This window comes from Pezoporus occidentalis, unplaced genomic scaffold, assembly GCF_034315485.1.
Source record: "Pezoporus occidentalis ecotype Australia unplaced genomic scaffold, CSIRO_AGI_Poc_V1 ctg16, whole genome shotgun sequence".
NCBI classification, from domain to species: Eukaryota; Metazoa; Chordata; class Aves; order Psittaciformes; family Psittacidae; genus Pezoporus; species Pezoporus occidentalis.
This window is the reverse complement of record NW_026913425.1, coordinates 6,857,606-6,870,166: the sequence shown is the minus strand read 5'-3', so window position 1 is coordinate 6,870,166 and position 12,561 is coordinate 6,857,606. Positions and strand designations below refer to the sequence as shown.

At 41.7% G+C, this 12,561-nt stretch overlaps 1 protein-coding gene across 1 annotated transcript in view; it reads right to left on the bottom strand.

The window, feature by feature from the left end:
- Positions 1-12,561, bottom strand: part of KANK1 (KN motif and ankyrin repeat domains 1) — a 55,027-nt gene that overhangs the window by 13,193 nt on the left and 29,273 nt on the right. The window contains exons 3-5 of the mRNA XM_062612477.1: positions 2,927-3,145; positions 2,027-2,135; positions 904-1,113 (exon numbers count right to left, since the gene is read on the bottom strand). Of these exons, the coding sequence (XP_062468461.1) occupies positions 904-1,113; positions 2,027-2,135; positions 2,927-3,145 (538 nt within the window). The remainder of the gene's footprint in view (positions 1-903; positions 1,114-2,026; positions 2,136-2,926; positions 3,146-12,561) is intronic.

Sequence of the window (12,561 nt, the reverse complement as noted above, 5' to 3'; positions counted from 1 at the left end):
GGCCTATGAATGGCTTTTAATTATTAATTTCTGCATCTCTTTTATTTAGCAGTTGATAATTACAGGTAAGTTTGATAAGTTTATGTCCAGTGAAACACGTCATATTTTGTCCTAGATTCCATTTACATAATTTTCTAAGCTAACACACTTGTAAACATTTAGCAAACCCAGTATAATACCCCTTCATTATCTTTGTTCATACTTTCTTTATTCCGTTCACTAATCAAGAATCAGTAAAAACTCACCACACTACTGCTTTCCATGCACAAAAAGAAAAATGCCTTGCCTGTCATATGCTACCCTACACACATCATTACCATCAATGTGAAAAGTAACTTAGACATGAAATGCTGAACCAGTGGTATGACAGCAGCCCTAATGTGTATCATAGTATATGATCTCGTACGAAGTATATGACCTCAGAGTTGGATGAGCTCCTTGCTAATGGTACCCAACTGTCTTATAGAGCAGCACCAGCCATGGCTGAGATGTGGAAGATGCACTTCCAGCAGACTGCTGACCTAGTGTGCATGGTTCAAGGCCCATTTGCTTACTTATTGTTTTACAGACCAGGCATTGCCTGCTCCCAGACAAGTGCTGTTTGTGATCTGTGACAGCCTCTGCCTGGAGGGAGCCATCTGGATCTCCCTATAAATCGGCCATTTAAAGCTGCTGGGCCCAGCCACTGGAAAGGACACCCTCTGACACCTTCTGCTCACACATGGTTCTTTTAGCATGAAACCACATCTGGTTACCTGCTTAAGGAGGAGAGAAGCAGGCAGCAGTCAAGCAGTGATGGGGCTGGTGCGTTCTCAACCAGTACTGGCACAGCCCATGGTTTGCCCGAAGCAATGAGGCAGCGTAACAGCCTCAGAGGCACTCAAGAGAGGGTTAGCAGCCTACCTCTCTCTGATTTCCACGTCTTCGGCCTCGCACTCTTGGGAGGTGCTCTCCTTCTCTGGCCCCATGGTGCAAACCTCAGGAGCACGGGGCACTGGCTGCCCCTCCTCTGTGTGCTGGCTGTGTGGATACTCGTGGCCCTCGCACTCCTCCTCTGAATCTGAGGAGGAGCTCTCCTCGGAGCTGGAGTCATCGCTGGATGTCGTCTCGTACCTGGGGGAAGATTGGGTAGGGGCAGGCTATTTGCTCAGTGGCTTTCAGCAGTGGTTGGTAGCCACTTGCGCTGGTGCAAGTTGAGAAACATCTTGCCAAGGTTTAGTCCTGCTGTTTTCTACTCAAGAGACCTTTCCTACTTACGAACTCAGTGTCAGTGCCAGCTAACACTGATTTTTGCGTGCACAGTGTGTAGTGAGAGAACAACCTTTTTTAAACAGAACTCTTAACATTCTGTCTAACCTCACCTTAGCTCCAAAATAATACTATGTTCAGAGTAATTGCTTTTCACCTTACTAGGCAGATATAAGCAGGAAAGCTAACAAACCTATCTAAAGGTAACAGCCACAATTTTAACATGTTTTCCTGTGACAATCTAAAACACGTTGGTATTTTAGGTCAATGTAAGTGATCTGGACAATGCTGATTCTAATGAATTGTCTTACATCACCAACCTCAGCAGCTGATGAGTTAATGAACTAAGCTTATTCTTCTCATGTACAACTGTGATTTATATGAGTGATAACATTCCCCTATTTTAAGTAATAATACTTTTAGTCACTATGTATGAAATGAAGTAATGTGGTATTTAGGCTATATACCGCACAATGCATGTGCAATAAAGACAATCTAATTTGAGGAGAGGGCTAGAAAAGCTATGTAAAAACAATCTGGTGAGACCATTTTTTAATTATGTGCAACATTTTCTGAAGGTAAGTAATATTTTAAATAAGATAATTTTCCATACTGTTTTCTGTATTTATATAGCAAAGTTTCTGTATTTGTGTAGCATAGTTTCTGTATTTATCTAGCGGAAATCTAGAAAAGGCAGAAGCTATCCATATGATCCTGGGTTCCTCCTATCCTTCCCACTGTGAAAAGGCTACAGATATTCTGGAAGCATGACTCTTACCCGCCATTAATGCCGACGAACTGCAGGTTCTTCTTGGTGTTGCTCAAATCTTTCTCCCCGTCCCTTTTCTTCATGATAGATTTGAGTGTGTTTTCATTATTAGTACATACTGTTGAAAAGGGAGACAAAGCACATACATCAGTACAAATCTGTAGCTGGCTTTGACTGCAGCAGCATTAGACAAACAAACAGGTTTCTGTTTAATTTATGAACTGAAGCTGGGATTTCTGATCTTTTTATACATGCAGTCATGTTGTGAGATGCACATTAGAAATACAGAAGAATGCTTCCAAAACTAACTCCAGAAATAGAAAACTAGTCTTCCAACAGCTGCTAATCTTTATGCTTTAGAAAACTCTAAGAAAACATGTTTATTTGTTTTGTGGGTTTGGGTTTTTTTTCTTTGTTATTTGTGAAAGACTTCTAATGTTGAAATGGGTTACTCTGCTCTGTTAAAATCTTAATTCTTGGTGTCAGATGACAGCAGCTCATTGCCAGAACTAACGTATTAGTACACAGTATATTTAACAACAACCTACTCAACAGCATGGGAAGGTTCAATTAAGACTTGGTCTTTTAGACTTTAATATTCACTGAAACAACTGTTAAACCAATTTTTAAGCATCAGAAATGCATAACATTCATATGAATTTAAGTTTTAAAAAATTATTAACCCTTTCTCTCTCAGTATAGTTTTCTCATGAAGACAGTAAATGGCATTTCACTGATGTGCTACAATCTGCCATTTAAAAACTAACCAGGGTCCTGCACTGTGAATTTCCCCATAGCCACATCTTTCCCTGATTTCACAATTTTGAGAAACCTGAAAACCATTTTTATCTGTATTTCATACTCAAATTCCATCAGCATGATGAAAGGCGAATGCCAGCCAGTTATTACCATAGAGGCCAGAGGCAAGCTGGTCATCGGTCAGGTTAATTGGAGCAAGAGTTTTGTCCTGAGAAGAAAAGGACTTCCTCCCACGAACAACCTCCACCAGGGGAGTCTTCCTTTCCTCCTGTGTGGGTACAGTGTCCTGCTCCAACTTCAGTGATCGCAAACTGGAAGTTAAGTGGGAGTTTGCAAGTTGCCCGTGAGGGATGTATTCCAAAGTAGCACCTGCCAGGGAAGGCATCACGAAGGAGTCAGACCAAAACATATCCGTCAATGCTGTAATAACAGGGGTAATAAACAAACTGGAAAGAAAAGGCAACATTTGTGCTTTACAATACTCTTTTCTGAGGATCCAATAGGAAAAGGGTGTGATCGCCTTCAGAAAATAAGAAAAAAAAACTGAGTTTTTCTTTCCATGAAAACATACAATACAAGGAAAAACTGTAACGATACTTGCTTTAAAACGGATGAAAGGAATGGTCTTTCCTTTTCCTTCTCTTTTGGTTTGTTCAGTGACCCCAGGTCCTGCCACCCTGGCTCATTGCGGACTCACTAACATGCCTGAAGAGCACGTTCATGGGCTCCGCAGGTTCCTTCTGCCAAGCACTTTTCATCTCACCTGTTTTTAAGAAACTGCATTTCCCATGAGAGCAGAAACTTTTCAGGAAACTTTCCTTTTTTTGCCAGCATTCAACTAATTCTGAAAGTTACACACTTTATTCAGTTACTGAGACAACTGCAATAAACTACCACCCACTGCATTTTTTTTTTCTTTCTTTTCTCCTTTTTCCCTTTTTTACAGGATTGTACTGAGGCAGTAGTTGTTTTTAAATCAAATTCCAGTGTTTGGGTTATTTTTCTTTTCTCCTTTAGTGGTGTCCACTCATTTCTTCCCACTGTATATTTAAAAAGCGGTGCTAATGACGCACAGATTTTTACACATTCCCCTGGATTTCCTCCAGCTGTGCTATTACAACTGCTTTACAAAGCTGCACAAACACTTCCGTTTGTGGTACACAGTAGGTTTTTTTTTTTTCACACACACCTTTTCCTCAGGTGCTAGCATTTCAAGGATAAAAAAGATAATGTTTAAATATAAACATTATCACTTCTTTCTTTCAAAGCTTGCTTCAATCACTTGTCCCTCCATAGTTTTTTTTTTTTTTCCCCTTTGTATTTATTAAGAATTAAGCCACACATACTCAAATAGACGAGTGGCACTGCACAGGATGCTAACACAGTGTAGTAAGGTAATTTCCAAATATTCACTTTTAGAAACACAGCTGACATCTTTACTGCTCTTGCTAGACTGCCTTTCTCCCTTCTTGCTTCACCTCAGTACTTTTTTTTTTCCTGTAACAAGACATGATGAAGCTGATTTTTCCAAATGTTGCTGCTTCCCAGCAGCTTCCTCCTCTTTGCTCCCACCCAAGTCTCCAAGCTTCCACCTGCGTCTTAACCCACATCCATTTCCAAGTCGCCTTCTCCAGCAATGAGATCTATTGCTCACTTCCACCATTGCTTACAGCTTCTCCTGGGAGAAGCCGCCTCCTGGGAAAGGCACACAGCAGAGTACTGACAGACACGTCACTATAGATATAGCCAAAACCCTCCTCTCAAGGAAGCAGGGGATGAAGGCAGCAGCCACCCTCGTCCTCCCATGCAGAAGCAACCCCTCTAGAGAAAACCTGGGATGAAACATGCACCCCTGGAAATTAAGAGAGAAGTCCTGCCCTCGCTTCCCCATCTCTCCTTGCTTCACAACAGTGACCGATTTCAGGCAGGTCTCTTCCCAACAGAGAGCGCCCTCCCTCATCCGCCAGCCAAGGAGAAGAGGGCTGCCAAGGTGATGGAGTGCCGAGCCAAGAACAATGATTTTTAAACTCCCTTAGCTGAAAAACAAGGAAACTGCCTCTCCCTCCACTTGCTTGAAGTGGTGACAGCTACAATTAAAGAGTACCAAATGGAGTAACTGCTTCCAATTGCAGCTGGTGGTGGCTGCCTCAGCTGGTTTTACCAGGTCACCCCCCCCTATTCCTGCCTTGCCACTGAGGACATGGGGAGAGAGTGGAGGAAACCTGCTCTGGAGGAGCAGAGACATACCAAGCCACCAAAGCTGCCTGGGTTTACCGTCAGGTTTGCAGTCTGCCTGTCCTCTGCCAGGCATCACAGCCCTCCTCCGAAGGAGCTGCAATAACCACAGTGTGCCCTGGGGACAGGAATGGCATTGTGTGAGGCAGGACTGTGGGCAGCCAGCAGGGCTGTGGCAGGGCAGAGCAGCAGTCCTGCCTCGCATGAACTGACAGTACCTTGGTGAGACCCATCATCCCATGCCTTCAGCAATGCTCAGCCACCAAGAGCCAGAGTCTGAAACTCCTCAGGTGTCTTCCTTCTGCCCTGGGACACAGCTGGGGAGGGAGCTGCAGGGTAGGACAAAGGAAAGAGCAGCAGGCTTTTCTTCCCTGCCTCACACCTCTCTCCTAGCTAAACCTGCCACCAATGTGAGAAGATGCCATCTCAATAGGTTGTCTCTCCTGGTTCATCCAACACAGAGTTCAGGGTCTGGGGCACGTGGTCCATGCCTTCAAACAAAGAAGAAAAGGCGTACCATCCTCAGCCCTCAGAACCTGACAGAAGAGGACAACTCCTCTTGTCAGGGCTTGAGAACCAGCACACAACAAACAATTGTGCCTTAGACAAACTGGCCAGTACACTCATTCTCACAGTACAGCTGTTAGATACTCACACTTGCTGTGTCTACAGCACCTGAGGTTCAAGGAAAGACAACTTCGGTCCCAACACAGCATTAATGCCACAAGCTGTAATTAGCATTTAACATTAGTTCTCAGGCATTCCCTTTTACAGACAGTCAACATAAAGATGCTTGGGGAGCAGCAACCTACTGCAAATCACTTGGAAAAGTGGATGAAGAAAGCAGCTGAGCTACCCAACACTATGTTCAGTTACTGAACAAGTACATCAGCTGCTGCCCAAACCAAAAAGCTGGAGGAGCCAAGTCCTCTCATCCTTCGACAAGGCTGCAGGGCTGCTATCAGGGCTGAGGTGCTGCCCGCTTCTCAAGTGCGGAAATGAAACCCTGGCTGAAGATCACCGCCAGCCTACACAGACCTTAGAATAGTCTCTTCATCTCACCTCACACAGATCTCAAGTATGCTTGCACAGGATCCTTCTCCGTGACACCAGGTCACGGGGCAAAACACCAACAGTAAATCAGCCAACAGGTTCAGCATTTAGCTAGCCACTGCCTCCAAACAGAGCCACTCAGGTAGACTCACCCTGCTGATTTTTGTTAGTTTACTGCTGCAGGCAAATAATGCAGACTTCTAAGTATTGATACAGTATAGTTTAGCACAATGTGGAGCTGCAGAATTTCTACGTGTTTTGCAATATAATAGGGGATCTTGGAAAAGTTCATTAGTAATTTAGAAGCAGGAGTAAACAAAAAACTTACAGACTTAACTGTTCATAAATCCTTATGCAGAAAGCTACTTTCATCAATTTCAGCGTGAAACAAGTGACTGGAGCATCTTCAGTAGCTTAGCCCCAGTGGCTTGAGGGAAGGAGAGCATCTGGGTTTAATTTTTTAGAAGGAAGCTCCTCTCCTAAATTCCTTGTGTTTCTTTTGAAACCTCACCGATTTAAAACAGGGTGACAGCAAAACTAGTATATATCAGCAGCAGATTACTCATGCCATTTGTGGCATCTATTAAATCCATTCATTGTTATTAAGATGCTATTACTCTTCCCAACCGCAGACCTTCCCTCCCACTTATGAGCACATGAGTAGTCATGTAAATTCACTGGGCAAGTTTTAAACAGTATTTTATTCCCTTGAATTTCTGATGAACCTGTGATAACAGAAGTCTGGCCTTTTTTACCTGCTTTTGAAAAATTCCATTAACCTGATAGAAGCAAACCTAAGCATACTGCAAAAATGATTTAGCTTGACAATACTTTTAAACCACTGGAAACAGGCAAGTGCAAACAATGCCAGAGGAATTAAATACCATGAGGACGAGAACCTAGCTCTCTGGCTGGAACATCACAGGCTTCTAGCTAAAAAAAGGGCACAAGATTGCTACCCACGTGCTAGCTACACAAAGATTTTATTTTTAACCTCTTGATCAATGCAAGCATTTATTTGCACAATATAACAGCAAATGATACAGCTTATACACTCCTTATTAGAGACAGTGCATCAATGCTGTCTGGAGCATACACAGTAAGGAAATACTTATTTCACATTGAACGATTTCTTCATGGTAGCAACAAGCTCCCTAGAAATTGCTGTAATTGAAGAACACAAACTGTTCTTCATTGGTCTTAAATCTTACTAAGTTGCTTTATCCTTAAAAACTTATCTTCTTTATCTAAATAATTTTTAATCCACTTTCCATTTGGTCTACACATCAGAAGTATTGAAGGAAAAAACCCCAACATTCTACCAAGGTAAATAAAAAGGCAGCAATGAGCAAACATGTTAAGTTTAAACATTTACAACAATTGATATTAACCCATCCACCTGAGAAATGTGTCACCTGTAGAAGACTAAGCATCGTTTCATTTTCAGACGTACTTTTGAACAATTCCAGGTCAGAAGACAGTGAATTTAAAATTTCAGAAAAAAAATTTGCCACATAAAAACCCTTTATATGATAAGCTGACAGAAGCCAGATTCACTTGGGGCCCAGACGTACATAAATGTTTCAACAACCATTTGGCTCCAGGGAAAATGCTCCTTCTAGCAGGACGACTCCTTTAATCAGATTGCAAGAATAATCTTAATTTTCACTCTTTCTTTAACCAGTTTCTTTGTGTTGAGAAGCTGCTTTCCATCCCCAAACTAGCTTGTGAAGCCAGTTTATTGAAACTGGAAGTCAAAACTAATTCCTCTAATTGAACAAGACTGAATAAAAAAAAATTACACTTCTGTGAAGCACTTAATCATCTTATTTATGAAATGCTCTCCTTTCCAAGACAACTGCGTGTGAAGCTCAGTGAAAGCCATCCTTAATTTCCCTGATGAGTGGTAAATCAAAGCAACTCATGATGCTGGGCAGGGCAGGAAGGTCATCTCAGAGCTTTTCTTTCTTTCTCATTTACGAGGAGTTGATCTCAACTGATGCTTCGTTGTTGCTGCAATATAACAACACTTCCATTGAAAAATGGGAATCTCCTGCCATTAAATAGTCATAGATGTGCCTGTTACCATGGGAGTTGAACTCTGAAAAAAGCTCAGTGCCTGAATGTCATGCCTCTGTGCCACAGCACTGGGAAAGAACTGGGGTTTTACCAAAGCCCCTTTAACAGAGAGGCTAGCAGGCTGCAGCTCACCACTCTAAGCACCAATAGACTTGAAAGAAAGAATGATTTAAACTGTGGCAAATGATGCTCTTTATTAACCAAAGCAGAAGTGAGGAGATAGGAGGCACTCCATATAATGCTGCCACAAAATGAAAGCAGCAAATATTGTAATATTGATAATAGTAATAAGCTTGTGTTAACACATGGAAGGTATGTCAAACCTTTTTGAATCGGTTTATGGAGTTTCACTTCAATAATATCTTTATAGAACAATTACTGAAGAGGATTCTGCTTCTCTTTTGATATATCTGGATGGGTATTTAAAACTGAACACCCCCTTCTCCCCCAAACACCTCTGCTCCTAATACAGAGGTTGCTGCCTTTTGTGAATGACAGAGGCATTTGAGCTTTATAAGTTGTCACAAATAGCAGGTCAACAAATACCACCTGCCATTAGAAAAACAGAGATGAGGCACTGTATTCTTTGATGCCAGTCAGACATGTGCATGAACAAATCTGGCACACAGATGGGACCATCTGTATGACCGTTCTGCATCAGGCACTACCTCCCAGGAAGTATGAAAAATGCTTCACATATACCAGTCACTAATGGATCCTGTTTGTTACACAAACAAGCACATCTGTACAGAAACTTAACCTGGTGATTAAAGCATACACCTGGGCAGAGCTGAAGCTGAGGGCTTCATTCACCTGTCTGGATGTAGACAACCAGTGTGATTTCTAGCAGCCCAGAGCTCTACAGCGTCCACCACCTCAAAGAGCACTGGCACTGAGCATCAGGCAAGCCTCAACTCTGAAGAGGCACTAACATGGTCCATGTTGCCAAGTGAGGGGCTGCCAACCCATCAAACAGTCTTTGAGAGAAGAGTGTACAAACTTCATAAAATAGAAGAGCTCTGAAATAAAAAAGAGCTTTCTCCAATTCCCTGCTAGTTTTGCATTATGAGTGACACCACAGAGAGACATAACCATGGCCACAAAATCTCATTAGTCCCACACACCAACACTGAACAACCAGGGGCTCCTGGGACAACCATGATTCCTTCGGTCAGTCCATTGTCCCTCAGCCTGCCATCCCAGATGGAAAATTGAAAACCTAGAAAGCTCTTTCCACCACATAGCACATCATGTTTTCCTAACCTATGAGACTTTCCTACACCACTTGCTTCCCACTTCCTTTCACTCCCTCAAGTATTAACTCAAGAAGTTGCCTCCTTCCTTATGATGATTAGTGCAATGCTTCCACTGGGGTGCTCAGTCAGGATTGCGCCAAAAGTGACTGTAAAACTGATACTCCAAAGATCTCTGAGGCCAAATATCCATGCGTTTTCAGGTCAAACATGCTCAGATAATTTTTCAGGGCAACAGCAGAGGAGTTGCTTTTAAACACCACCCTTGCAAACTCCTTGCCTATGAAAGGCATCCATCTACAAGACTTGTGAAAGTCCATGTACGTAAAACCCCTACCAGTGACATTAGGGCTCTGTCTCATACTTTGCAAAACATATCACATATGCACTCAGCTGTAACTTTATGAAACTTCCCAAAAATTCTGTAACGGTAAATGAAGACTCTGAATACACTCGCCTCTCTTAGTCCTCCTATATGCTGTCTGGTCTAAAAATAAAGATCGGTTAGCATCTAGGTTTGCTGCCCACATCCATACAATCCAGCTGGACACAGACAGGATGCCAGTGCCGGCAAACATGAGTCTGCAGAGTGGAAACTGACCTATCTGACAAGCAGGGTTGATTTCCCTGACATCACTAGGGCTTCTGAGAGACAGTGCTTATGTAAATAGGAGTTGCTTGGTTACCTAAGTGAAGGTGTTTTATTTTTCAACAAGCAATATACTCATTGCTGATGGACCCAGCACAGAGATCATTTCAGAGGTCCACTTGGCTTGCACCTACGGATGTCAGCAACAGAGCCTATCCACATCCTATGCAGCAGGCTGCAGCTCTCATGCCTTTGTCTCCATCACCTGCCACAAGCTGTACTGGGGCTGCGAGACAGCCCTGCAGCATGCCTCCCTCTCCTCAGCACAGGCAGCAATCTAAATCTGTAAAGCTGAGAGCATGACTGATGTGCTACCTCGAGTATCAGAAGCAGTATGGACCACTAACCTTTTAACACAGCAAACTGGTACCCAAATCACATGCCTCCAAGCCAACTCAGGTATTTTTGCCCTTAAAGGACCTGACCTATAAGAGGCACTTCCTAAGGGTGCTCTTTGAACAAAATATTAAAGACAACACTACTGCTGCCAATCTGAAACCAGACACGTCTGCCTCTATTTTCAGCCTGTTTTTCTAAGAAATCGAGGCCTGTGTGAGGTCATGTTTCTTTCATTAACTTAAACCCAATTGCTCATTTTAACCATACCAGAGCTATCATGAGGCACTGATCCATGGAATAAAAGGGCTTTATTAGTTCAAGTGCTTACAGACTTATTTAGTTAGCTTCATTCAGCAAACATCTTTCTACAGAATAAAAGTAACACATTGTCTGTAAAACCACAGGAACAGGCAGCAGGACCAGCAGATAAATGCAGTAAAGACAATAATTTTGAAATTCATAGAAAGAGAAGGAGAAACATTTCATGCTTATGACCTCCTTCCCACTCCAGTTCCCTATGGGTCTAAACTGTTATAGCCCAGAGCTTGATTTATGCACACAGTCCTGGCATGCAGTTCTCACCAGGGCCTAAAAATAAAGATTTACACTCAGCATCCACAGCTAAAGAGAACGGCATTACAAATTAAAATAAAATTATTCTAGAATAATTTTATCAAGAATGTGAAATCTGAATCCGAGTAAGAATGTTTTTATAAAATATGATCCGCTGCTCCACCTGTGTCTAAATACTTTAAGATCTCTAGACTACACATTTGATACTGTGTAGTAAAAGCAAGGAAAGGAATTAAGGATTTACAGCTAGTGAAAATATATGGTTGACTGTTTTTAAGGACATTTCTGGTGTCCGCTAGATACTCTTTATTATTATAGTATCATTACTTGTGACAAGCCCAAAATACGAAGTGCATACCAGAAAGATAATAATATTGCATACATAGTATCACATTGCATGTATGCAGACAGGATGTCATCTGTTTTCTTTATCACTACATAAATGTTGCTTATTACTTTACTACAGGAAGCTAAACTTTTTACTTCAGCTTATTTAATAGTTCGTTCCATTTAGGGCATGAACATTGAAAAGAATCAGATTTACCAAACTGCCTTTTAACAAAACCAGGTAAAATTTAAGACCATAAACAATCTGCAAGAGCTTCCATATAGCAGTTCATTAGCAAATAATATTATAATGACATTAAATGGTATTTACTCAGGATTTTTTTTACCCAATTCAGCATCCAAGACACAGATGAATTTGCATAAGTTTTTCACATTTCCTTAATCTCTTGTTTCAGTCACTGTATGGCAGGACCAAGAAGCCAAGTATCTAACAGTCACCGCTAGAGCATTACATATTGGTGTCCAGTAAGCCAACATTTCTACATTAAACAGTAATGTGCTTGGATTCACCAATAAGGTATTAGAAAACATTGCCAAGTTTTGAACTAAACTATAGGATACCCAAAATTAATAGTAATTAAAAAAAAAAAGTAAGCAACTTTACCCCAGGGAATAAAGAAATTCCTCAAATCAATTGTATAAAAATTAGTAAAGTTAATAAATAAATGCAAGGAGTATTTAAATCTCAATTCTTGCCTTTTCTGAGTGTCACCAAAACCTCCAGCAATAATTAAAAAAAAACATGAGGCTGTAATTAGGCATTAGGACAGTTATTGGAACAGAAAAGATGCAAGATGTGGTTTCTGTGAAGTGCTCTGGAGTTGCCTATTATAAAGCAATCAGACTTGCTGGAATGGGGAAAGCACTCCACAGGTCTCTGGCACAAGGAATGAAGGCAGTGGAAGAAACATTACAAGACCCAGGGAAATGTCTGTGGAAACATGTCAGTTTGATAGAGATGCTGAATGTGACTTTCAACTCTTGTCAAATCTGACACTGCAGATTTAAAAATTGCATGCCAAGTTTAAAGGAAGGAAAAAATTCCAAACCAACAGGCATTAACCTTCAATATTCTTGAAGTTGTAAGTGAAGTCAACACCTTGCACAGTGGTCAGACCTTGCATACTTTTAGATACCTCTCTTGCACAGTCAGAGCCATCATCATCATCATCAGGTCCCTCAGAGTCTGCTGGACTGGGGGAGATTAAATCACCTGTGTTTTCCTCAGTTACCAGTGGTTTGCTGGACACAATACC